The 27535-nt window shown below is 45.0% G+C and overlaps 2 protein-coding genes and 1 pseudogene across 3 annotated transcripts in view; all 3 read right to left on the minus strand.

Annotated features, from left to right (window-relative positions):
• The window catches only part of NCKAP5L (NCK associated protein 5 like), a 31190-nt gene extending 25684 nt beyond the window's left edge, over window positions 1-5506 (minus strand). For both annotated transcript variants that reach the window (XM_025284111.2, XM_025284110.2), the window contains exon 1: window positions 5356-5506. The gene's annotated coding sequence lies outside the window, so the exon portion shown is untranslated. The remainder of the gene's footprint in view (window positions 1-5355) is intronic.
• A 1955-nt stretch (window positions 5507-7461) lies between these two features.
• Window positions 7462-20561, minus strand: LOC123333299 (annotated as a pseudogene).
• Window positions 20536-26072, minus strand: BCDIN3D (BCDIN3 domain containing RNA methyltransferase). Its single transcript, XM_006075796.3, has 2 exons — window positions 25799-26072; window positions 20536-21858 (listed from the first exon to the last, which is right to left on the minus strand). The coding sequence occupies exons 1-2, from the start codon at window positions 26030-26032 to the stop codon at window positions 21214-21216; spliced, it is 879 nt and encodes a 292-aa protein (XP_006075858.2). The 5' UTR covers window positions 26033-26072; the 3' UTR covers window positions 20536-21213.
• Between the last annotated feature and the right edge of the window lie 1463 nt (window positions 26073-27535).

The following is a 27535-nucleotide window of genomic DNA, read 5'->3' on the forward strand; positions in this document are numbered from 1 at the left end:
GGGTAAAGGGCTCCTGAAAGTGCCTAGGGCTTCCGAGGGCAAGTTCTGGGGGTGTCTCAACAGATCCTCACACAAAAGGGCCAATTACAGCCCCCACATCAAGCCAGCTGGGGTGAAATGAATCAGCCCCTGGGAACTGTGGCTGCCGAGGACTCCAGCGCCACACCCCAGGAGTTACAGGGCCCCTCACATTCCCCTCTAGGAAAGACCTCACCACTCTCTTACCCAGAGGGTCTGCAGGAAGGGATGACTTCACGCCCTACATTAAAGTGAGAACTGCAGACCAACACCCCAAGCAGTACTCAGCGTTTCAGGCAACAGCATGAGCAGCAGAATGGGGTGTTTCTCCTTTCAAAATACCTATACTTCAAAAAAAAAAAAAAAAAGCTTAGTGAGTCTTGGAGAACTCCCAGAACTTATGGATCAGCGTAAGGTTCAGGGAGCTGTGCCTACTGGGCTCTTCTCAGCAGCTGCTGGATTTTCAGAAATCAGGACTAACAGCAATGATAATTCACCTTAATAACAAGCTGGCCTCCCTGGGCCTCTTTCATCTGTGTAACTCCCAGAGAAGCGAAGATGATAATTATCAAGCAGGTGCCACACCCCAAAGATGATGTCTTATTAATCCATCAGCAACAGACTGGGAAACTGAGGCCCAGGGAGAAAGATTTCTCTCACAGGGAGCTAAGGATATAGGATGCCGAGGGCCACTGTGCAGTGAAGAACCAGAGGTGCCCGCCCTGTACCTGCTGTGTTTTGGGAAGGTGCTGAAGACAAGGGTGCTTCTTTCAGAGGCGGCCAGACTTGAGTTTGGGGTGAAGGTGAGGAAGACCCCAAATATGTCCCAAGCCCCCTCCCCAGACTACAGCAGAGCCTGGTGGTAGCCTCGGCCGGGAGTCTGGGGTTTTGATCTTGAGTCAGAACACACTACTCTCCAAAGCGTCATCTCTGCAACCTACACAGCCACTGTGGGGTAAGTGAGGGCTCAGCGCTCCAAACAGCACCACACCACAGCCCCAGTCCATGAAGTGGGCGCAGGGGGCACCTGGCAGCCGACTGGCTAGATCAGATCAAAATCATCTCAAGTGTGGAGACTGCTTCTTTGGGATCCAAGCCCATCTCTGCAGCCCCCACACACCTTTGGCGCTGATTTTTAAAATGAGATCTTTCCTACAGCAAAGCCTGCTTAGTTGGTCACTGCTTTAGAAATCCACAAGGAGGCTCAGCTGGTCTGTACCTCCAGGAGAGTGGGCAGAGAATCATGGAAGACCAAAGGTCTTTTCCCACTGTAGCCATGGAGGGAAGCAGCAGACACTGGAATGTGCATGGAAATGGAAAGGTGAGGCTCTGAGGACTTCCCTGGGGGTCCAGTAGTTCAGACTTTGCCTTCCAGTGTAGAGGGGTGTGGGTTCGATCCCTGGTCAGGGAGCTAGGATTCCACATGGGCCAAAAAACCAGAACATAAATAGAAAAAGCAATGTTGCAACAAATTCAATAAAGACTTTAAAAATGGTCCATATTAAAAAAAAAAATCTTAACAACAACAACAAAAAGATGGAGGCACTGCAGCTTACTATGTGTGCTTGGTACCATGAGAGATGCTGGGAACAGACACAATCTCAGCTCTGGGGAACCAGAAGTGTCAAACCAGGTAGCAACCAATGAAGGACCTTGTCTTCCAACCCTCCAGGGCAGAGCCTGGAGAAAAATATTAAGGGTGCTACTCTAAAGAATTTGATGTTGTTTTTCTTCAGCATGTTAACAGAGCTGACCAGAGCCCATGGGGGACCCTGAGACAAAACTCTGACCCACTAAGGGCTTCGGTCTCCACAATCTCAGGTTCAAGAACTGCCCTCTCTGCTTTAAATCTGGCCCGGCCCCCTCATGCACAAGAAATTTAAGGCAAATGGTACAATGTAAAACAACAGACCAGAGTCAGGAGCCCTGCTTCTGACACTCGCCACTGTATGAATCACTTCCCCTCTAGATTTCACTGCACCTCCCTCTTTTTTTTTCAGTTTCCCCATTTTTAACACGAGGGCGTTGGACTAGACTGTCTCTAGGATTCCTTCCAGCCTGTGACTCTATGTTGTTTTGATGCTGTGGCAGATCCCAGATTGATTTACATAAATTTGCATGTTCAATCAGAAATCCTAAACTCCCAAGTATAGAAAATCCAATCAGTCCATTAGTGCAGCCAGACTGAGGGCTGAAGGAGCCTGCCAGGTTTGGGAGGGGACTGTCAAAGCAGACAGTGGTAGTAGTGGTGAATTAGGGGAGGAGCCGGGGAAGCAGGGGCAGAAGCAGCATTTGTCCTGAGAGATGTGCTTCTGGTGACCCAAGGCTGAGGGGGCCAGGGACCCCTCTTTGGCTGCAAGGCAAGAGTACTTTCTCCTCCTGCTTCTAACGGGGCCTCTGGCTGGCCAGCCTCAGAGCCACACCCCAAGAGGAAACAGCAGCCTCTGCCTAGCAACAGCCGCATCCTTCACTCTGACAGGGACTCCACCATTAGCTACTTTCTGGGAAACTGACCTTCCTGGGAGCTTCCATTCTGCATCCCAGGGGCTCCTAGCAGTGAGGAAGGCTTCCTTGGGGGCTCTAACCTCAATACCCTCTGCTGTAGCTTCACTCCCGTGGGCAGCAAGGCCCAGGGGAAGAGGGCTCCTAGGAAGCGAGCAGAGGGAAAAGCAGTGCAAGAGAATGTGCTTCACGTGCAACTGGTCCCACGGCCTCTCTGTCCACCACATCTCCTTTGATATCCCCCTCAGCACCCAGAGACCAAAGGGTGAAAACAAACAAGGAGAACATGAAGGCCTTTGGCTCTTGAGCTAGAGAGCAAGTCCCAACCTGGAGAGCCTGACTCCTGAGCAAGCTCTACCCCCAGGAGGGAAGGAGTCCAGGCAAGGTGGGGTTGGGGCAGCCTCTCTCTGCTGCTGCTGGGCTGGTGTGGCAGGGTCTGGGAGGGTGGCTGGGAGCTGGGGGTGGTGAGTACAGAGGTGAGCTGAGTGGGGCCAGGCTGGGCAACAGCGGTGGGGCTCTCCTTGCCCTCTTCCCATAAGAGAGTGGAAGAGTGTGCCGTAGTCCCTGGCCCAGATCCTAAAACAAGTCCGAACAGCTGAGATGCAAACTGTCTCCTGGGAATCTGCTTACCCTGCTGGCCCTTGGCTGCCTTCTCCTTTCTCAACCCCTCCCCAAAGGCCCAGCTCAAAGACTGGCCTGCCAGGGTGTCTCACCAGAGGCCTTGATGGGTGGGCCAAATCCTAGCCAGCAGTTCATACTCCAAGCAGTTCATACTCCAAGGCACCAGGGGTGAGCAGGGCAGTGGCCATTCTTAGGCAGGATAAGGGAGTCTACACCCCTCCAACCCAAGGTTCTAATCCTAAGCAATTTACCTCTCCAAACTTAGCTACCCTGCTGGAGGACCTTTCTCCCCTCCAATTTCACTCATCAGTGAAACCACACAATGTCAAAACGTGGAAGGAATGGTAGAGCTTTCTAGTCCAACTGCTGGATTTTACATATGGGAAAGGAACACCAGAGAGGCAAACTACTTTGGTTAAGGTCACACAGCAATCTACGAAGGGCAGGGACCAGAGCTTCTGACTCCCAGTTCACAGTGATAGCAGTTTGATCCTCACACACTTTGGTTTCCATTTGCCTGTTGTAGAAGAGCCTTCTTCCCTGCAGCCCAGGCCATCTCCCTCTTCAGGTTCTCACCATCCTCCAAAGGCCTGACCTGGAGAGCTCATACCACCTCATGCACAGACCACAGACTGAAAACAAAGTTGAACTACGTGGGAATATCTCCCCAAACAGGGATGCAAGTGTTTCTCTGAGGTAAGAAACCCACTAACCCCAGGTTGTTCTCAGAAGGACAGGGACCCAATATGAGAAGTAAACTGTGTTATCTCCTTTCTTGAAAGACAAGGAGTCTCCCAGTCAGCTGGCATGTCTTGCAAGAGAGGGTCTGCAACAGGGCAACTGGGTTAGGTTCATTTTCCAAAAAGTACCGTCCACCGCGTGCAATCGGGGAGACCTGGGTTTGATCCCTGGGTTGGGAAGATCCCCTGGAGAAGAGCATGGCAACCCACTCCAGTATTCTTGCCTGGGGAGTCCCCAAGGACAGAGGAGCCTGGCGGGCTGCAGTCCATGGGGTCGCAAAGAGTCGGACATCACTGACCAACGAAGCACACACACTGTCCACTGAACCGTCAGACTCTGACCCTTCGCTACCCCTCCTCCACGACCACATGTGTTCCAGGCATCTGTTTCCACCGTTATCCCTGGCGGACAATTGTGCTTAAGCAGGAGGACCCGTGGGGGGAGGGAGAGCAGTGGTAAGAAGGGAACAGAAGCTCTGCCTTTACAGCCAGGCAACGCGGCAGCCTAAGACCCTTGGCTTCTCAGGAAGGCCGGCGTTTAAGAAGTAGCAGCTGGACAGGCTAGTGGATAGCACTAAGACACCTGGAAAACCAGGCCTGTGGGAGATAAGGGTCCTCCGTGCCCTTGGGGCAGCGCCAGGGCCGGAGAGACCGCGGGGCCTTGGGCCCAGGATCAGGAGACCGGGGCTGGGGTTCAGACAGTCGGTCTTCTAGTCGGTCTAGGCCAGGGGAGTGTCGGGCACAGATAAATTCTCTGCATTCTTCTGGCACCGCAGCCAGGACCCAGAGAGCCTTTCCTGCAGGCGCTGCCCTGGCTCCACTCCCTGCCCAGCCCTTCTCCCTTCCTCAGCCTCTTTAGTGTTCAGCCTGCCCAGCTCCCTTTCTCCTTTCCGCAGCCCCTCAAAGCCACCGAAGGGTCGTTCCGGGAGACCCCGAGCTCTCCGCCTCTCCCCACCTCCCCTACGCCCCACAGCCCCAGGCCACCGGGACTGCAAGGAGTGAGAAGAGGAGCCCGAGGCTCCTCTCCGCGCCTGCGCTTTGGGGAGAGTCTCCCCCCAGCAACAACCTGGCACCGCTAAACGGCACCCGGGCGGTGGGATGCGGGTGGGGTGGGGTGCGCAGTTGGGGCGCGCAGTTGGGGCAAGGTCAGAGCTTTTAAAGGGGGAGGGAGACCGGCCCCCCGGAACATCCCCCTCTCTGGAAAGTTTCCCTTCCGGGGCCACGGAGTGTGCGCGAGGATGGCGCGGGGGGCGGGAGGGTGTGGGGTGGGGGTGGACAGAGTCGCGGCTGGCACCCCCGGGGTGAGGGCGGCGAGCGCGAGGGGACGGCAGCGAGGTCCGGCAGGAAGCTGCGCCGCCCTCTCCGACCCAAGGCTGCCACGAGAGTCTTACCCTCCATACCTCCCACCCTCGGCCCGGGGCTTACAGACCCTTCACTCGCCGCCCTTTAAATTGCAAGTGGGCCCAGAACTCACCAAAATCAGGTGCTGAGCTGGGCCAGGGCAGGCCGGATCCGCCGGGTCCATGGCCGCGGCTCTGGGGCGGGGGGCAGAGAAAAGGGGGGGTGCTGGGGCCGCCTCTTGATGTCAAGGCTTTAAAGGGGCCAGTGAACCCCGCCCCTCGCTCAGACCCCGCCTCCCCCTCCCGCGTAGCCAATCCACGCTCACTCTGGATGCGCGCCCCTCCCAGCCCCCTCCAGATGTTCCCAGGACAAGAGCTAAGTCCGCCCGGCTGGAGCGCGCTGCTTCCGCCCTGGAGGAAAGGACCTCCTCTACAAGCCATTCCCGCCCCCACCCCACCACCCCCCGGATAGAGAAACGGTCTTCTCAGACCTGGCAGGGTCGGGGCTGGTAAACCTCCCCAGTGCCGGGATAGGAAAAGCCAGGCTGGGCCGAGCGGTGGTGGAATGGGAGGCATCTATAGCAGAGAAAACTAAGTAGGTGCACGCGGGTTAGTGGGCATGCGCGTCTGCTTCTGTAGGGCTGGGCTTGCACGTGTATATGTGGTTGTGAGCGTCGGTGTTTGTAACTCGCTTTCCTGCATACGTGTTGGGTGTAAATCTAAGGGAAGAGGTTTGAGTGCCTGCTTGGCCTTAAATGCTCCCGCCACCCCTTTCTTCCTTCCGGATCGGGTCCTTTTAGCACTATGGAAATCTGAGCCCTGGAAACTGGCTCTGCCCCGCTCACTAGTTAAAGAAGAGGGAAGGGTGAGTAGAAAAAGAATACAACCTTGTTCTCAGCCACTTGCTGTTTCAGTGGGGACCAGATCCTTCCTTGTTGAACTGTTTGCTTGAAAGAGGAAAAGCCAACAGCCCACCTAGGTCCCTGAATGGCCTCAGAGCTCCCTTCTATATGATTCTCATTGGTCCTTGGTTAAACAGCTGTTTGCCCTTGTCTGGATACCATATAAGCTGGCCCGTTGATGCTGGTTCTGAAGTGGGTTCTGCAGAGAAATACAAAGGGATCCATAGCCACAGTCTCTGCGCATTTTATTAAAATTGGGGTATACACCATATTATCCAATAAATGAACATAAGAGCTGAGGGAACATAGCGTGCTCAAATTGACTAGAATTAACCAAGAATTCCACTCTGAAGGAGGCTCCTTAATTTAAAATGGAATTTGAAGGGCAGAGAGCACTTGAGTAGGATCCAGGCCAGGTAAGGACCCAAGGAGATTCAGGTAGGAAAAAGCAAATTATCTGCATGGGACAGTGAGCAGATACCAGTGGTAGGGTGGGAAGTGGGAGAAGTTAATGGAGGAAGTTTTGTGTGGAGGAGATAATAAAGATATGGATTTGAAAGGACAAGTAATAAGTCATTTTGCATTCTTGAGTGTGGAGGTAGCTTGATGAAAAGAGTGCCTGAGGATAGTGATTATTGGAGCCTAGAAGATAAGATGGTGGTTACTCCCATCAGATCTCACTTTTGCTTTAAAACAATTAAAAAAAATAGATTTATACTTCAGTTCAGTTGCTCAGTCATGTCCGACTCTTTGCGACCCCATGAATCGCAGCACGCCAGGCCTCCCTGTCCATCACCAACTCCCAGAGTTCACTCAAACTCACGTCGATCGAGTCGGTGATGCCATCCAGCCATCTCATCCTCTGTCGTCCCCTTCTCCTCCTGCCCCCAATCCCTCCCAGCATCAGAGTCTTTCCCAATGAGTCAACTCTTTGCATGAGGTGGCCAAAGTATTGGAGTTTCAGCCTCAGCATCAGTTCTTCCAGTGAACACCCAGGACTGATCTCCTTCAGAATGGACTGGTTGGATCTCCTTGCAGTCCAAGGGACTCTCAAGAGTCTTCTCCAGCACCACAGTTCAAAAGCATCAGTTCTTCAGTGCTCAGCTTCCTTCACAGTCCAACTCTCACATCCATACATGACCATCAGAAAAACCGTAGCCTTGACTAGACGGACTTTTGTTGACAAAGTAATGTCTCTGCTTTTTAATATGCTATCTAGGTTGGTCATAACTTTCCTTACAAGGAGTTAAGCGTCTTTTAATTTCATGGCTGCAATCACCAACTGCAGTGATTTTGGAGCCCAAAAAAATAAAGTCTGACACTGTTTCCACTGTTTCCCCATCTATTTCCCATGAAGTGATGGGACCAGATGCCATGATCTTTCTTAGTTTTCTGAATGTTGAGCTTTAAGCCAACTTTTTCACTCTCCTCTTTCACTTTCATCCTTAACATACAATAAAATTCATAGATCTCAGGTGTTTTGTTTGGTGAATTTCAATAATATATTCACCTATGTAACCCACCTGAACCGTCACCCACAAAGAATTTGTTCATCCCCCTGCACAGTCAATTACCCTGTACCTACCAACACCCACCCCTTGCAACTTCCTGAATTTTATCACCATTGTTGTCTGTTCTTGAATATCACATAAGTGGAATCATATAGTATGTACTCTTTTTTGTCTGTGTTCTTTAGCTTAATTATGTTTTTGCCATTCAGCCATGTGTAATCTATTCTTTTATATTGCTGAGTAATAGTCCATTGCATGACTGTATCATAATTTGTTTATTCATTCTCCAGTTGATGGATATTTGAGCATTTCCATTTTGGGGCTATTGTGAATAAAGGTGCTCTAAATATTCTTGAACACATATTTTTGTCAATGTATTTTCATTTTGAGAGAACTCACCTTATTTCTTATGATAGATAGTGGCATCTTTAGAATCCTTAAGCATTCTTATTCATTCAGTCATTTAACATTTATTGAATAGGAATAATAATAATAATAATGTTCTAGTCCTGGGTTTTCAACAAATATGAGACATGATGGTTTCCTGAAAAGGTTTAAAAGTCCAGTAAAAGTCCACAAATCTGTTGCATTCCAAAGTCACGTGAAAAAACCTTAAGAGTCTGCCAGGCATTTCTAACTATTTTTGGATGTTTCCAAATAGCTAAATTTTGGAAGCAAACAAGCCATCTAGATGATTTTTTTCTTTACATTCAGATGTTTACCCTTGTTTAATAAACACAGCCAGAACATCTGCACTTGTCAGAACAAGCACCTATTCTCCTTAACTTAAAGGCTTTTGCACACTTCAGACATACAGATTTTGGCAGATTCTCTATGGTTCACAGACCTTTATCTTCACTGACAGGAGGTGAAAGAAATATAGCTACAGTTGCTCCATTCTTTCTGTCTTTGGTGAGGCTTAATACAAATTAATTTCTTAATGGTATTATTCACTTATTAAAAATTATACTGAAGTCCCAACATCGGTTTTCTGATCATAAATTGTTCTTTCTTTGTTTTTTTCCCACTGCAATGGGTCTTTGTTTCTGTGCATGGGCTGTCTCTAGTTATGGCGAATGCAGGCTACTCTTCCTTCTGACATGCGGGCTTCTCGCTGAGTTGGCTTCTCTTGTTGTGGAGCACAGGCTCCCAAGTGTAGGGGCTTCAGTACTTGGAACTCACAGGTTCTAGAGTGCAGGCTCTGTAGTTGTGGCACATGAGCTCAGCTGCTCCAAAGCATGTGGAACCTTTACAGACCAGGGATCAAACCTGAGTTCCCTGCATTGGCAGGTGGATTCTTATCCACTGTACTGCCAGGGAAGTCCCATTAGTTGTTCTTTACTTGAGTTATCCATGTTACAAAACAAGCTAGGCCTCTTAGGTTTCTGGTTGCTGCAAGCTGTTGGTACTACACGAGTTTGTGGCATGGTCTAACTGTGCATATAGTGCTGATGAATGACTGGCAGGTGGCATCTCAGAGAACCATGCCCTCACTGCTCACATCAATACATTGAATGGGGTTCTCTACTTCTATATTATGTGGTCATTCATTTGGTGTTACGGCATCTTCATTCTTCAGTTTGGCATTGTAGCCATTTGGCTACTGTGTTATTAGGTTGATGGAAAAGTAATTTGCTGTTTTGGACCATGAATTTTAAACCATTATAACTTGGCTGAAACACATCTTTATTAATCAAAATAGAAACCATTACAATCAACACATTTTTACCAGTGAGAAATACGTTTGTTTATTCCTATAGCATTAAAATCCATGCTTTGGGTTAGATGAACTCTTGAAAAGCATTTTCTGCCTCCTGCTGGTTGTGGAAGCATTTTCCCAGCAAAAAGTTGTCAAGATGCTTGAAGAAGTGGTAGTCGGTTGTTGAGAGGTCAGGTGAATATGGTGGATGAGGCAAAACTTTGTAGCCCAATTCATTCAACTTTTGAAGTGAATGTTAATTGTGCAATGTGCAGTTGAGTGTTGTTGGGAGAAGAATTGGGCCCCTTCTGTCAACCAATGCCAGCTGCAGGCGTTGCAGCTTTTCGAGCATTTCATCGATTTGCTGAGCGTACTTCTCAGATATAATGGTTTCGCTGGAATTCAGAAAGTTGTAGTGGATTAGATCAGCAGCAGACCACCAGACAATAATCAAGACCTTTTTTTGGTGCAAGTTTTGCTTTGGGAAGTGCCTTGAAGCTTCTCGGTCCAGCCACTGAGCTGGTTGTTGCCAGCTGTCATATAAAATCCAATTTCATCTCACATCATAATCTGATGGAGAAATGGTTCATTGTCATTGCATAGAATAAGAGAAGATGACACTTCAGAATGATAATTTTTTTTTTTATCTGTGGTCAGCTCATGAGGCACCTACTTATCGAGATTTTTCACCTTTCCAATTTGCTTCAAATGCTGAATGACCATAGAACGGTCTACCTTGAGTTCTTAGGCAACTTCTTGTGTAGTTGTAAGAGGATCAGCTTTGATGATCCTCTCAATTGGTCACTGTCAACTTCCAATGGCTGGCCACTGCGATCTTCATCTTCAAGGCTCTCGTCTCCTTTGCAAAACTTCTTGAACCTCCACTGCACTGTACATTTGTTAGCAGTTCCTGGGCCAAATGTGTTGTTGATGTTGTGAGTTGTCTCCATTACTTTATGACCCATTTTGAATTTGAATAAGAAGATCACTCCAATTTGCTTTTTGTCTAACATCATTTCCCTAGTCTGAAATAAATATAAAATACACAGCAAGTAATAAGTCATTAGCAAAAAAACATAAAGCAAGAAATGTGCATTAAAATGATGCACATTTATTTCAGAATGTATTCCAATATCAAACAGCTAAGTTCAACAGTGCAAAATACACTTGTTGGTGAACTGACCCCAGTTTAGAATTCCTGACATAAGGAGACAGTTGGGTTGGTAACCTGACTCTGATTTTTTTAATGTCTTTCCTGCTCACTAAGAGGAAGAAAGGAGCTAGGAAAAGGCTATTATTTGGTTCATTTGCTGAATAGGAATAGATCTGTGCTAGTGCTGCTTAATTCTACATAGGACAACATGTTCTTTGGGTTTTGACAGCATTGCCAGAATGTGCTTTGAAAGTGTCTACTTGGCACAGATATGATGGATCTGCTCAGGTCCTTGAACCTCATTTTCATCATTCAAAAATTCATATTGAATCTTTACTGTATCACAGGCACTGTGCATGTAGTATTAGCTACCTAATAAGGAATTCACATGAGATATGATAAGTGATGACATTGAAAAGGTAATTAATTAGTGGGGACAATCATGCTTTATCCTAAAAACAATGCAGAACCTTTGAATGGTATTAAGCAGGATGGGAGGAGGGTCATAATTAAAATCGTATTTTAAAAAGATCACTGTGGTGGCAGTGTGGAGAACAGATTAGAAAGAGCAAGACTGAAGTAAGGGAGATCAGATAGAAAGTTTTTGTAGTATTTGGGAACAATTAGAAACTATGGATTCTGGACTAGGAAAATGATAGGGGTGATGGAGAGATGACTTAAAGAAATAAATAGTATTGAAGTCAGCAGATCTTAGGATTGGAAGAGGAGGGAAGCAGAGCACTAAGCCAAGACCACTGGACCACTCACTGAAACATCAAAAACACCTGAAGAAGAGCAGGTTTGGGAGAGGATATGTTCACTTCCAAACATGTTCACATTGAAATGCCTGGGAGATGTCCAAGTGGAAATGTCTAGCCAAGAGGTCAGAGCTTCCCTACCATTGTGCCTCAGGAAAAGGTTCCCAGAGTGCTGCATGTTGATCTTCTCAACTCTCAAAGCAGCACAAGCTCCCTCCAACAGAGCACAGTCTCGGTAAGGTAGACTGCCACAAAAACACCATCATTTTCTGCGTGTGCCATGATGTAGGAAACGCTGGGAAGTACTGATGCATGGTGATGTTCAATACTTCTGAAGCTCAGGAGAGATGTCTGGACTACAGATAAGACATGGTGAGTCATCAGAACATAGGTAATAACTAAAGCCATAGAGTGGAGGAGATCATGCAAAGAAAGACGGGAAACTGGGACGGAATCATTAGGAAGAGTAGAGAGGGGTCTGCAGAAACGGAGGAAGACAGCTGGCTAAGTGCTGTCACCAGAGCCCAAGAGGTTTCCAAAAAAAATGACTAAATAGTCCCTGATATTGATGTCAGGCCGGATCAGGATTTAGACATACCCACTGACTTTAGCCACATGTGGTTGGTGACTTTGACAGAATCAAATTTTGAAGGGTTGAGAAAGAGGTACGGAGTAAGGGATGGAGACAAGGGGTATTTAAAACTCTCTCAAGAATTTTGGCTATGCTGTGAGGGAAAAGTTAGATAGATAGATGGGTGGGACAATGTGGGATGAGAGAGAATTATTTTTAGAAAGACACTGCTTCTTAATTTCCAGAAATATTTAAAATTAATTATTTTTAAAAAGCACTAAGTACATACAGTTTAAAAAATCAGACAATACAGAAGCAATTATTTGCTGCATTCCCTACCTCCCAAAATGAGCCATTTGAACTTTTTGGTTGATTCTTTGATATGATTAAATACGCTTATACTTATAAAAATGAATTCTTTCATTTTTCACTTTTAAATATTGTATTACCTTCTGTGTGTATTTTCTTTTTAAAAGGTAAAAAAATGGGATCTTACCATTCAAATTGTTCTGTACCTTTCTTCTTGTACTTAAAATATCTTGGAGACCTTTCAATATTAGCATATGTGGATCTACCTTCTTCTTTTTAAAAACTATTTATTTGGCTGCACCAGGGTTTAATTGCAGCACTTGGGATCGGTTTCAGTTGTGAACTTTTAGTTGTGGCATGTGGGATCTAGTTCCCTGACCAGGGACTAAATCTGGCCTGCCTGCATTGGGAGCACAGAGTCTTACCCACTGGACCACCAGGGGAGTCCCTACCTTGTTCTTTAAACAAGTGCATAGTAATCCATTTATGGCTGGGCCATACCGTTTCCTGCTGATGGACATTTATGTTGTTTCCAGCTTTTCACTTTTATCAACAGACTGTAATGGATGATATTGTATACAAATCCTGACATACTTTCGTGAGTATATTCACAGGATAAATTCCTAGCAGTGGAATTTCTAGGTATGTTCAGTAAACATTTTGGATAAATACTGACAAATTACCTTTCAGATTGGTTATGCTAATTTATATTCCCACTAATAAGGTATGAAAATACTTACTTTTCCAAATCCTCACCATCACTGTTTAAAAATTTTGTGAATATTGCTCTAAGTGATGAAAATATTCTTTGTTTTTATTTGCATGTAATTAATAAGGAGTGAGATTAAACAAATTTTCGAGTGTTTATCTGCTGTTATCATCTTCTGTGCATGTCTTTTTCTAATAGATATATAAGAGTTGGTTGTATTATAATGAAATTTGCCCTTTGTCACATGTATTATGAAGTTTTCCTAGTTGGGAGTTTGTCGTGTGACTTTATTAGATTTTTTTTCCCCCTTTGCCTTAGGTAGTCAAATTTATCGATCTTTTTCTCTATGGCTTTTGGAGTCTTGTGTTTAGAGAGTACTCCAATTTTTTAAAATTATCTTTTTTCTCTAGTATGCTTATGGTTTTCTTTTTACTTTAAATGTCATCCAGAATCTACTTAAATGGCAAAAAGCATTGTTATTTCTCACTACTGCTCAGAATGACATCTCCATTCCAGACCACCCAGTCCGTTCTCAGTGAATAAAACATCTATTTCTGTGTACCCTTTCAGAGAGACTCATTAACTTGGCTTATAGGGCATGCTCCTTGTCCTCTTGTTACCATTGAAAAAGCTATACAGTTCTGTCCCTTAGTAGCCCTGGGGGATTGGTTCCAAGACTCCAACTGATACCAAAATCCATGGATGCTCAAGTCCCTCACGTAAAATGTTGTAGTGTTTGCATGTGACCTATGTATATCCTCCATTATACTTTAAATCATCCCTAGATTACGTCATACCTAATACAGTATAAATGCTAAAAAACAGTTATAAATACAATGTAAATTCAAGTTTTGCTTTTTGGAACTTTCTGTAATTTTTTCCCCCAGATACATTTGATCCATGTTTGGTTAACTCTGTGGATGCAAAACCTACTGTTATGATGATTTTTCCTTTTCTGAAGCTCACCTGATCACATGCTACTATCTATGAGCCTCTCTTTATCCCCCCTCAACTTTCACATAGTTGCTAAAAGAAATCTAATCTTTAGGAGCCTGGGTTTGTTTAACTCAGGAGTCTACAACCCCTGGGCCACAGATGAGGTACCTGTCAGAGGTCTGTTAGGAACTGGGCTGCAGAGCAGAAAGTGAGCAGCAGGTGAGCAAGTGAAGCTTTATCTGTATTTACAGCCGCTCCCCATCACTCACATTATGGCCTGAGTGCCACCTCCTGTCAGATCGGTGGCAATATTAGATTCTCATAGGAGCCCGAACCCTAAGCCTAAAGTCAAGGTGGAATACCCTGAGATTGCCACAAAATAGAAATAAAATGCACAATAAACATAATGCACTCGAATCATCCTGAAGCCATCACCCCACCCCCACCCTCGTCCATGGAAAAATTGTCTTCCACAAAATTAATCCCTGGTGCCAAAAAAGTTGGGGACTGCTGGTTTAACTGATTTCCACCCCCCTGTCCATCCTGCCATAGCAGCTAAAAGCATGCTGGGTATATGGAAGGAACTTGATAAATTACTCTTTGATTTGTCATAAATGTGTAGTATTAGCCACATGTGGCTAATAAGCATCTGAAATGTGGCTAGTCCAGACTGAGATGAGCTATAAGTATAAAATACACACTAGAGTTTGAGAAGGCAATGGCACCCCACTCCAGTACTCTTGCCTGGAAAATCCCATGGATGGAGGAGCCTGATGGGCTGCAGTCCATGGGGTCGCTGAGGGTCGGACATGACTGAACGACTTCACTTCCACTTTTCACTTTCATGCATTGGAGAAGGAAATGGCAACCCACTCCAGTGTGCTTGCCTGGAGAATCCCAGGGACAGGGGAGCCTGGTGGGCTGCCGTCTCTGGGGTCGCACAGAGTCAGACATGACTGAAGTGACTTAGCAGCAGAGTTTGAAGGCAGTATTAGAAAATAACATATCTCATTAATAATTTTTATTTATGTTGACTGCATGTTGAAATGCTAATTTTTGAATATACTGGATTACAGACATATATTTTTAAAGTCTGTCCAAGACCATTCTTCATTCTTATTCCTCAATAAGTCTCTTGTCATGTTTGGTGTTAGTTCCTAAATTAGGCTATTTTGAGGATAAATAAAGATGATCTTTTCTTGAAGCCAAAGATATTCTTACCATCTCCAAAGGCTCTCCTAGGCCATTACACAATCATTACCCTCTTGGTACTGGGACCTCATCATTATGAACACTATTTACACATCTCTTTTGAAACTAACTGCTACAGATTTCAAATACAACAGTTCCTCCCCAGAGGTCAGGTAACTGCTGACCTATAGCCTATAGAAATGTTGGGAGGTCAGGTTCAGATGCTGAAGCATCTCCCGAAGCTTTCAGTGACTGAAGATTCCTCAGTTACCCATGTTGATGGAGACCCAGCCTACTCCTTTGGTCACCAGGCCATTTCCTGCCATCAGGAGTAATTTGGGACAGGTGCCGCTTGGCTTGTAGCCTCGTCTCACTGTAGTCAGAATCCCTGTATTAGTTTCCTATTCCTGCTGTAACAAATCATTGCAAACTCAGTGGTTTAAAACAACACAATTTATTCTCTTACAGTTCTGGAGATCAGAAGTCTAAAATCAAGGTATTGGCAGGGCAACATTCCTTCAGGAGGCTTCTGGGGGGAGTCTACTTCCTTGCCTTTTCTAACTTCATTTCTTGGCTCCCAGCCCTTCCTTATATCACTCGGGCTTCTTGCTTCTGTCATTCCACCTACTGTGGTCAAATCTCCCTTTGCCTACCTCTTATAAGGACACTTGTGATTACATTTAGGGCCAACTCTGATCATCAGGATTAATCTCTTGATCTCAAAATCTTTAATCAAGATTCTTACTCGGCACATCTGTACACATCTACAAAGTCCCTTTTGCTATGGAAGGTAGCAACCACAGGTCCCAGGGATTAGGATGTGGACATTTCAGAGGACCAACATGCAGCCTGCCACAGCCCCATATATATTTCTTCACCTTGCCTTGGTGAAGGGAGAGAGCATCAGCAGGGTCACAAGGTTGCAAAGTGTTCTTAAATTAAGATCGGCAGAGAAGTAGGTAAACTCACATCTGTAATCACTGCTATCACTGCGACCATCGTAACAATCACTCCCTCCCAGCATTGCTTCCTATAAAATGTTCTGTAAGCTGAAGCTACATTCCTATTACTTCCTCACCTTAAAAAAAAATTATTCAAAATAGTAAGATGCATGTTTTCTAGAGACAAGATGTTTTTCTCATAAGCCTTTGATCTAACAGGCATGGTTGTGATCCGCAGCATGCTTAGAAGATAACAGCACTTTGGTTTAACCATAACCATATTCTGCCAATTACTTTCATATCATTTAGCTCATCTGGGCATAGGAAAAAGGTCTTGTTATTTCAGTTGTACAGATGAGTAACCTGAGGCTCAGAGAGGTTAAATGAATAGGGTGGTCATACAATGAGTTACTGGCAAAGCCTCATTCCAAACCTGATATTCTTTCCACTGCACTATTCCTAGGCCACACTTGATGCCAGATTGCTGAGAAGGACCTTACCTTTGGATTTTAATACATCCTGGAGTAGGCCTTGCAATCCCTACTTCCTGAGCATGAAATCCACTTTTTGGAGGTCCTATCCAGAAGTCAAAGCTAGAGGGAAGATTGGGAGTTTCAGAAATTCAGGGAAAGGTTATGGATGCTGGCAAGTCAAGAGTACAGTGAGGGTAGTTAGTACTTACGGAGACCTATCAAGGTGTCTATGTTTGTGAAATGCACTTATTTAACTGGAAGGCGGCAGCAGCAGGGTACTGGATATTAAACCTAGAATTAGGCCTGATTTCTGTGAGGGAAATTCTAAGAACATCAGGCATAGCTAAGAGTGGCCTGGCTGGGTCTCTTATTCCCAGGTCTGAACACATAATTTGAAGCAGCATAGTAACTCCAAAGCATATGCTCTTTTACACTGTTTTTTGGGAATCTCTTCTTAGTCTTGATTTCTGTGACATTTCAAGGCATAGTAGCCAAGGCCCAGTCTCAACTACACTGCTGCTGCTAAGTCGCTTCAGTCGTGTCCGACTCTGTGCGACCCCATAGACGGCAGCCCACCAGGCTCCCCCGTCCCTGGGATTCTCCAGGCAAGCACACTGGAGTGGGTCGCCATTGTCTTCTCCACCACAACTACACTGCCTAGGTTCAAAGCCCAGCTCTGCTTCTTACAAGGTGTGTGACCTTGGGAGTCACCTGTGTGACTTCAGTCAACCTGTGTGTGCTTCAGTTCTCACATCTGCAAAATGAGGATAATAATAGTATCTATCCCATAGGGTTCAGGATTTAAAAAATTATGTTGTCTGGCATATGGTGCTTATTATCTTTTTCTGTTCTTTTTTTCCTATTTCTAACCAGACCTCTTTTGGTTGTTCCTTGTTTTCCTCATTCAAAAACTATTAGCAGCCCTCAAACCTAGGATCTTGTACCCTATTACATCCACCTATTTTTGGAATTTACTACTCATTAAAACTCAATCATTCTATGTGAATGACTTCCAAATTTTTGTATCTAGTCTTTATTTGCTCCTCTCTTCCAAACTATCAATAAAGGCCTTGGAATGAACATCTTATCTCAAATATATATTTGGGAAACATTACTCAAAAATCCATGCCAAAGGCTAAGCATATTTTCCTCTCAACTTTCTAGTTTCTCCATTTTTAGTATCCTGGATAGTCTTTTGCTCATTCATAGGTCTCCGTTTTCTTCTCAGTACTTGAATTTTGGTGTATTTCTCTTTTGTCCACTCATATCTTTATTCAACAAGTAATTCCTGGTTGCCTGCCATGTGTCAGACATTGAGTTAGGCCTAGATATACAAAAATAAGTTGAGCTTGAGGAGCTCAGTCTCCTGGTGGTGAGGAAGAGGCATCAAAACAATTATAGTATGATGAGGTAAACACTGTAATAGAGGCTTCCACGCAAAGTCCTCACTAGAATATAGTAACAAGTGTAAGTACTATAGTAGTTGGGGAAGATTTGAGAAAACGTAACATCTGAGCCATCTTTTAGGACAAACAGTTGAACCACACTGCAAAGTGGAAGAGGGGGGAGAGCAAAGGCAAGCAGGAGTTTGTGCTATGAAGTTCAGTTCAGCACGGCTGATGCATGGAGGAAAGGCATGAAGACTAGCACTGTCCTATACAACTTTCTGCAACAGTGGGAATATTCTCTATCTGTGCTGTCTAATAATCTAGTCACTAGTCACATACGGCCACTGAACACCTGAAATGTGGTTAGCAGAACTGAGGAGCTGAATTTTAAATTTTATTTATTTAACTTAAATAGCAAGCAGCTACCTTACTGAACAGTAGTTGTTAGGCACTGGATAATGGACAAGACTCTAAGTACCTGGAAACCACTGAAGATGTACCTGGAACCTTTGGTAGGCACCAGCCACATGGATGGAGTAAGTGGAACTTACACATTATTGGTAGAATTTACTGGGCTGTATTTCAATGTGGGAAGTATAAATGAGGAGAATTAACTGAAATTTGTAGCTTGAACAATGAGTGGATGCCAACAATTGAGATAGGATTAGGTTTGGAATAAGGGTAGTGAGTTTGCTTTGGGGATATGTTGGATTTGAGGTGCCAGATAACTGTCTAGGGAAAAGTGTTAGTTACTCAGTCATGTCCGACTCTCTGTTACCCCATGAGCCCACCAGGCTCCTCTGTGGAATTCTCCAGACAAGAATACTGGAGTGGGTTGCCATTCCCTTCTCCAGGGAATCTTCCTGACCCAGAGACTGAACCCGGGTCTCCTGCATTGCAGGCGGATTCTTTACTGTCTGATCCATCAGGGGAATGTGACTACAAAACAGGGAAATATTAATCTGGAACTGTGGAGGTGGGGCTTATAACTATTGGGGGTTGTCAGCGTATAGGCAGTTGTTAAAGGTATTGGAACAGAGGAAATCACCCCAGGAAAAATGTGTAGAAGAGGACTGAATGGACACTAAGGAACCCCAAGCGTCACAGTATGGTCTGTGTCAACTTGCATCAGAATCATATGGGGTACTTGTTAAAAAGATTCCTCATTGTAGATGTATCTAATGCCACAGAATGTACACAGAATGTATAGTTAAAACTACATTTTATGTTACATTTATTTTACCACAGTAAAAAAATGCAAAAAAAAAAGTGCCCAAACCCCAAATCAAACCAAAATCTTAAGCCCCATTTCTGACCCGAATCACTGTTTCTAGAGATGAATCCAGGACTTCCCGGGTAATTCTTATACAAATTAAAATGTGAACCAATTGCTTAAGGGACAGAGAGAAACTAAGAGACTGGAAGAGAATAAACAGGGAGAGGTATGACAGAAACCAGGGTGAGTGGTTCAATAAGGAAGGAGGCGATAGTGTTGAATGATTCCATGGCTCAGGAGGAAGACTGAAAAGAGGCCTCAGAATATGGTGTTCGGGTGGCCACTGATGAATGGGAGGACAGGGAGCAGAGGCTGCGGTATCCTTTCTTTCAAGGGCTTTGCGTATGTTTGGTGGTGAGGAGATGGAGGGAAAGACTGCATAAGGTTGAGAGGGAGACAGGACAAAGGAAAAGTTGGTGGTTTTGAAGATGAGAGAGAACTGAACATGTTGGTAAGTGGACAGGAAGGAGTCAATGAGGCCAAAGGACACCAAGAGGACCCTTAAAAAAAATACAATTTGGGAGGCGTAGTATAGGTTGGGATCAGGAACTTAGGCAGAGGTTATTTGGGTAAAAGATTATTGGGTAAGTCAGAAGTGAAAACAAGGGAAGAAGAAGGGTTCAAGACTGAGGGCAAGAAAAAACTTCCTGACACCGCAAACAAGAATGGCACTAGGTGGTGGTTAGGGCACCTGCGTAGATTAATGCAGCAGGAAGAGCCAAGAGCCTGCAGAGGCGAAAAGTCTGGAAGAGTCAGGAGGGTAAAAGTGATCAGAAGCAGCAATATAAAAAGACCGAGAAACAGTATTGGAGTCTAATTGAGATTGGAAATGGCACCAACCATACAATTATCCTGCACAAAATAGAAAAATTGGTTTTCCTAAATGAAGGTTTTGGTTCCATCCTCCTATTATTTAGGGATTGCTCTGGCTTCTGCTCCCTCATGCATAAAGTTCAAATTCCTTAGTAGCAACTTTTCCTAACTTCTTCAAGAGGTCCAACCTCTAATTGGTGGTTCAGACTCTCTTGTTCCCTGTTCCTCCCTCTTATAACATCAACTCTGAAAACAGGATCTTAGGGATTTTTAAACTCATCAAACCAGTTTCCCTTCTTAGCTAGGTGTTTTGTTTTTCCATCTTCTCTCCACCAAATCTGTTTCTACCTTCCACTTTCCCTTGGAATAGACTCATGGGTGTTTTAAAAATTGACACCTGTCAGATATCAGTGACACCTGTTTCATAGCACAGATGCTACAGCCATCCAACTCCAGGCTGCATTTTGTATACGCTTCCCTGCATATATTCCCATCCCCACAGTGGTATGTACCTCCATGCTGGTGTGCTTTGGCAGAGGTCCCTGACAAAAAAGTCCAAAATTTACTTACTCACTGGCATGTTTTCTGCTTTGAGCTTGGGTGAGGTTCTTTTTCTTGAGCTGAAACCTCCAGGGGAAGAGTGGTTAAAGGCATAAGTTTCTTTTCTACTCCAGATTCACAGGGTATTCTCAATCATACTCAAGTCACTTTTATTATATATAATTGTATATACTGTATACAATCCCACTTCCTTCATTTCATTTGTACCAGTTGAATTTTGAGTTCATGATTTAAATCTTTTAAACACTTTGTAAACGCTAGTCCATGTATCTTGGCTAATACTGTATCTGTGACTGCCATGCTCAGCTTGGGCGTACTGGAAGCTTGACCTGCTCTGGAAAGATATTTTTCCTACCAAAGCTCTCCTTTAGACAGGCCAGTGACTTTTCTTTCCAGACTGTATTGTGAGGTTTTGCCTCATAGACAGGATAAGTCTAGAAGAAAGCCTGAAGAAGGCAGATCAGATTCAAGTAGCCCAGGGAACAGACACATTCTAAGGCTAACCTTGTCTAAGTTTTCCTAAATAATCACCAAAAGCAGCCCCTTCCATATCCCAGAAGCACTTTCTCTAGGTTACCTCCTGCCAGACAGCCCAGGTCATTGCCCCTCAGATAGTCTCCTCAGGGATCATCCCCCAAAATGGGGAACAGATAATGATTTGTTTAGTTCCATGTCCCAGACACTTACAAAACTTCTGCCAGGTTTGGAGGCTGCCTAACTACCAGGAGTTAAGGAGAATGAACTTAATTTTTTTATAAAACTCTTTCAATATCTCTATCCTGGTCTTACTGCCCTCCCATCTCATTCTCTCCAGAATCTTATTCTGTTCCTTTCTTTTCCTTCTTCTATCAGCGACTCAGGGATCGGATGAGTCTCTGTGGCTTGTTTTGTCCTGAAGAGCAGAAGGCTTCGGTCCCAGTTGGTGTTGCCAAAGCAGCATACTAATTCCATGCCATGGTCCTGGGTCAAGATCTGCACAATCTGACCGGCCATATCACCTCGGATGGCCAGGGAGTGGAAGTGGTCAAAATCATGGAGGCCCAGCTTCCGGAGACGCCTTGCAGCTGCCCGGTAACACTTCCAGGGCTGTGGCTCCACGAGGAGGTAGCGGCATAGGGAAGAAAGGTGGGCCAGGAACTCCCACAGGCCTTGGTCCCCATGGTTCAGGTGAATCCACATGGTTACTGACATGCAGAAGCCAATATCAAAAACTGAGCGTCCAAACTGGCTCAAAAAAGAGCTCAGGAGAACTTTCCGGGTCCTTTGATTCATGAAGTCCAGGGTAATAAAAGTCAAACCATCAGGAAAAGGGCATTCTTTTTCAGCTCGTTCCACCAGGACTGGATCTATGTCACAGCAGAGGAGATGGAGTTCTCTTGAGGCATCTAAGCAGGTCTCCCCATCATGTAGGGAAAGGAAATGTTTGTATAGAGCCACACTCAGATCCTAGAGGAATCCAAAAGAGCTTTGTCACTGTGGCTCTCAACCAGTGAATGGAAGAGAAACCTGTATCTCTTAGACTCTCACTGAATCACCTACTCCTAGCTTTATAGGATGTAAGGTTCTTAAACTATAGCCTAAGGAGGTTGCCCCCCAAAGTTTTCCACAGAGCCCTCCAGGGGTCTCAGGCTGTAATGCATCATCTCTATACCTTCCTGACACTGATGGGTTGCATGGTTGAAAGTTATAGCCCAATGGATGCAGCAAAGGAGTCCAGAGCTGTATTTTCCAGCTTAAGTAACATGCTTTTTTTTTTTTTTTTGAGTATCTCATACCCCAGGGAGGAGCAAATATTTAAGGGGCATAATAACCATGCTCCCTGCCAGGAAGGTGAGGAAGAGAGCAAGCACCATCTCATAAAAATCTACTTCTCAGACTTGTGGTTGGGAAAGTCTGGATTCCAAAAAGTCCTCATTCAGCCTTCACTCTGCATCTTCAGTTTTACTACATGTCTTACACTTCACCACCCCCTTTTGAGACTTACTCTGCTTTTGTATCCATTATCCCCAAAAGTCACCGCAGACCTCCTTCTAGCTAAATCCAATTATTTGTGATTTTCATCACCTTAGCACCTTTTTGACTCTTAAGTCACTATCTCCTTTCTCTAACTTTGACTTCTATAACCATTATAACTAACTCAAATTTGTGTTCTAATCTGTTTTTTCCAAGGCATTTTTCTATTCACTACCTCATTTGCTCTGTGCAACAATCCTGTGAGGATAATATATAAGGCCTTTGTGCAGGTGAAGAAAGTGTATCTGGAAACAACCCAGATGTCCAATAATAGTAGCAGGGATTAAGATGGTATACCAGATAGCAATTAAAAATGAAGGAATTCAGCTCAGTGCAGCAACATGGATGACTCATGCAAACACATAATGCTGAATAAAAAAGCAGGACACAAAAAGAAAATACATGGCAAGCTTCCATTTATATGAAGTTTGAAAATGTATAAAATTAAACTACATTGTTTAGGGATACAAAAATAGTAAGCTATAAAAAAAGCAAGGAAACAATAATAATAAAAGTTGAGCTCTCTGGGTAGAGAGGGGGGTTTATGAGCAGGGAAAGGCATATGGGAGACTTCTTGGGTGGCTGACATTTTATTCTTGATACAGACACTAGTCATCAAAGTTTCTGCTTTATAGTAATTCATAAAGTGTGAATTTATGTTTTGTGCACTGTTCTCTATGTGTGGCGTAGTTCACACACACACAAAAACCCCCTGTATTTTAAAAATTATGGTTCACAGGACAGTCCAAAGTCACATGGTTATTACATGGCAAGATTTAGGCAACATTAAGGTCTTTACTCCATAACAGGCATCTCATACTTTAATAGGCATTCACATCACCTAGGGATCTTACTAAAATAAAAATGTTGAATTAGTAGATCTGGGTTGGGAACTGAGATTCTGTATTTCTGATAAGCTTACAAGTCATGCTGATGCTACAGTTCAAGGACCACATTTTAAGTAGGAAGATTCTATAGTATTCTGCTTAAAAATTTCTTCCTCTCTCTGTATTTATTTCTGTTTCCCTCCTCCTAGCTGATCTTGGGTGTACCAGATTTAAAAAAAATCTTTTGACCATGCATGCATGGCATGTCGGACCTTAGTTCCTTGACCAGGGATCAAACCCGTGCCCCCTGCATTGGTAGACTCTTAAACCACTGGACTACTATGGAAGTCCTGGGTGTATTCCATGTTTGATCAGTCATTTTCATCACATCAGTCCCTCCTCTACCACATCTCTTAATACTCTCCATCCTTATTTCTTGAATCTTAAGAGTCCCCAGGAAGCTTAAAAAAAAAAAAAAAATAGACTCAAGGTCTCAATCCCCAAGTGTCTGATTCAGTAGGTCTAGAGTAAGGCCTAGTTATTAAGATTTAAACAAAGTAGCCCCCAAATTATGGCACATCTATACAAAAAAATATTATGAAGCTACTAAAAAAGAATGTAGTGACATAAGTGATCTCCAAATTACTAAATGAAGACCAAGATGTAAAACAGTGTGCTATTATTTGTAAAACTAGAAGAGGTGAGATATTTATACATACACAGATGTCTGTGTACACACAGGCCACATACTCGAGAAACTATAAATAGCAGTTGCCGTTTGTATACAGGAAGAGGCTTTCCTGGTGCTCAGACATAAAGAATCTGCCTGCAGTGCAGGAGACCTAAGTTCAATCCCTGGGTCAGGAAGATCCCCTGCAGAAGGAAATGGCCACCCACTCCAGTAGTCCTGCCTGGAGAATTCCACGGACAGGCTTAGGAGCCTGGCAGGCTACAGTCCACGGGTTGCTGAGTCAGACACAACTGAGTGACTATCATCATAGGAAGAGGAGGATTTAGGGTCAGGAGTAGAGACTTGCTATGTATCCCTTTGTATTTTGAATTTGGGGGGGTGGGTCTTGCTGCTGCTACTGCTGCTAAGTCGCTTCAGTCGTGTCCGACTCTGTGCGACCCCATAGACAGCAGCCCATCAGGCTCTGCCGTCCTTAGGATTCTCCAGGCAAGAACACTGGAGTGGGTTGCCATTTCCTTCTCCACTGCATGAAAGTGAAAAGTCAAAGTGAAGTCACTCAGTTGTGTCCCACTGGTAGCGACCCCAAGGACTGCAGCCTACCAGGCTCCTCCATCCATGGGATTTTCTAGGCAAGAGTACTGGAGTGGGGTGCCATTGCCTTATCCGGCTGAGGGGGGGGGGGTCTTATCAAGTATTAATACAAGAATCTTTTCTTAAGTGCAAAATAATAAACTCTCTAAATATATAGCCAAGTTTAGGAATCACTGCCCTAGTTAACTGCAACTATGTCTTGGCTCCTAAGGTGCACATATAGCACTTTCAACTTTAAAATCTATTGTGGTTTCCTAATGCCTTTCATGAAACCTCAAATCTTATATCCAGTTTCTCTTTTCCACTGCTTTCCCCCTCTGATTTCATATATCATCACAGAAGAGAAATGTCTGCAAAGGATAGTCAGACACCTATCTCTACTCACTCCAGCCTTTAGCCTGTGTCCAAATGCAACCCCCCCTCCCATTTACCAGCTGTGTCCCTACAGCCCTTAACCTTCTACTAAAGTCTCTTCTGCCTAAGGCCAAAAACGGTAAAATTTTCCTTACCCCTTCCCAGCCTGGTCTGGAAAGGAGTGACGGTACTAACTTTGTGAAGCATCTGTAATCATAGGGTCAGAATGCCTGCTCCTCTAGGATATCCTAGTTACTACAAATAGGTGTTAGAGAGACACTCCGCTGTTTTGCTTGTGGTCTGACTATAATCATTCTTATGCCTAAGAATACTTTGTGGTAAGAAAATGTGGCAAAGCCTTCCTCTAACAGGATGCTTTATTTTCTTTCTCGATCTTCTCCACTGTACTCAGCCAATTGATTGCTTTTAAAATATCCACTTGGCTCTGCACTGTTTCACACTTATCTTAATTTCACGCATGATTCTGTCACCCCCAGCTCATCTCATCCAGTAAACCAATCCCAACTCCACGCTTCCAAACGTGAGTCTCAGGCAGCCCCACTCTCTTCCAGCAAGTCGCCAGCCACGCTGGACAGGAGGCAACAGCCGGAAGCCCAGACACTTTGGCCCTGCCCACCCGGGGTTCGGTCGAGATGCTGCAAGTGCGGAGGCGGGGCGCAGGAATTCCGAACGTATTTGAAAATGATTCTTCCCCCAGATTCCTAAGAGAGATGGTGTTAGGACCCCAGGGGTCCTGTAGCAGCAGCGAGGGGTCGAACGCTAAACCTTTAAACTCATTTTGGGAACGCTGTGAGGGGTGTAATACCACGCCCAGGCCGAAAGCCCAGAGGACTTGAAGGCTGCCAACCTCTCGGCTCAACCGACGTCCGATCCCTCCCCCGGCACTCACCCCGGAGTTACACCCCACGTCGAGCCCCAGGATCGGCCTTGTCTCGGGACTCTGAGGGAAGAGCCGGCGAAGCAGCTCCGGGGGTAGGAGGCGGAGCCGTTGCTCTGGAGGGTGGAAGCGGGAATAATGAGGGAAATTTCCGAACGGGGCTGCCCCGGGTTCCAGAACGCGCGGTTTCTCTTCCGCCGCGGTCTTCTCAACGCCCCCCGTGGCCTGCTCCGTGGACGCCGCCATTAGTCTCAGTGTGGCCTCTGAGTCCCCTCGGAACCGGAAGTCTTGAACCTTCAGGCCGCTCGGGCTCCAGCGCGCTTGCGCTGAACGGCAAAGGGACTGAGTATAAAGGCGGCCTCCCATGGGCGAGAGCGGGAATAGGGGGTTTGCGTTGCCTCGTGGCATCGTCGCCATAACCTAGGAGGTGGTTAGTAATATTATTCTGTTTTTTTGTGTGTGAGAAACAAGCGCAAAGAGGTTGAATGACTTGCTGAAGCCAACGGTCTACCCAGAACAAGGCATTTATTGGGATTTGGAAATCTATTTTGGTCCAACTTCCTTTACAAATGCATAAAGTGAGACCCAGAGATTAGAAATTACTTGCTTAAGGTCGCACGGGAATATATGACCCAAGAACTTGCACCCGTTCATCCTGTGATTCCAGGAAAGGGTAGCTAGAAACTGGATCACTTGAGGTGCCAGAAGACCCAGATAGCCCAGCCTGCCACGTGGGTCAGGTGGACAGGGGCAACTGGAGACTGTGAGCTCTTGAGAGGTAAGGACTGTGCCTTAAGAGCCAGTACATAAGAGGGCTTAACAAACGCCAGACATTTTTCTAAACCTTTTACAGGTATTTGTTTAATCCTCACACCAACCCTGTGAAAAAAGAACCATAACTAATATCCTTTTTATATAGGTGAGAACATTGAGGGACCACAAAGTTAGTAATTTGTCCAAAATGAAGCAGTTAGAAATGATAGCGCCAGGATTTGAACCCAGGTACTTTGGTTCTGGAGGTTGTATTTGCAACCATTATGTTGTTCTCAACCTGAATCCCCTTGTTGTTCAGTTGCTCACTCATGTTGGACTCTTTGCAACCCCATGGACTGCAACATGCCAGGCTTCCCTGTCCTTCACTATCTCCCGGAGTTTGCTCAAACTCATGTCCATTGAGTGGATGATGCCATCCAACCATCTCATTCTCTGTTGCCTTCTCCTCCTGCCCTCAATCTTCTCCAGCATCAGGGTCTTTTCCAATGAGTTGGCTCTTTGCATCAGGTGGCCAAAATACTGGGGCTTCAGCTTCAGGACTGATTTCCTTTAGGACTGACTGGTTTGATCTTGCTGTCCAAGGGACTCTCAAGAGTCTTCCCCAACGCCACAGTTCAAAAGCAGTGCTCAGCCTTCTTTATGGTCCAACTCTCACATCTGTGCATGACTACTGGAAAAACCATAGTTTTGAGTATATGGACCTTCATCAGCCAAGTGATGTCTCTGCTTTTTAATGTATTGTCTATGTTTGTCATAGCTTTTTTTCAAGGAGCAAGTGTCTTTTAATTTCATAGCTGCAGTCACCATCTGTAGTGATTTTGGAGCCCAAGAAAATAGTCTGTCACTGTTTCCATTGTTTCCCCATCTATTTGCCATGAAGTGATGGGACTGGATCCATGATCTTAGTTTTTTATATGTTGAGTTTTAAGCCAGATTTTTCACCTTTCATCAAAAGGCTCTTTAGTTCCTCTTTGT

The sequence above is a fragment of the Bubalus bubalis genome, chromosome 4, assembly GCF_019923935.1.
Source record: "Bubalus bubalis isolate 160015118507 breed Murrah chromosome 4, NDDB_SH_1, whole genome shotgun sequence".
NCBI classification, from domain to species: domain Eukaryota; kingdom Metazoa; phylum Chordata; class Mammalia; order Artiodactyla; family Bovidae; genus Bubalus; species Bubalus bubalis.

Excerpts from the sequence above, each read along its gene's own strand:
- BCDIN3D (XM_006075796.3), bottom strand. The coding sequence starts at position 26,032 with ATGGCGGCGTCCACGGAGCAGGCCACGGGGGGCGTTGAGAAGACCGCG. Across the intron at positions 21,859-25,798 it reads ACGTGGGGTGTAACTCCGGG|GATCTGAGTGTGGCTCTATA; the intron begins GTGAGTGCCGGG and ends GGATTCCTCTAG.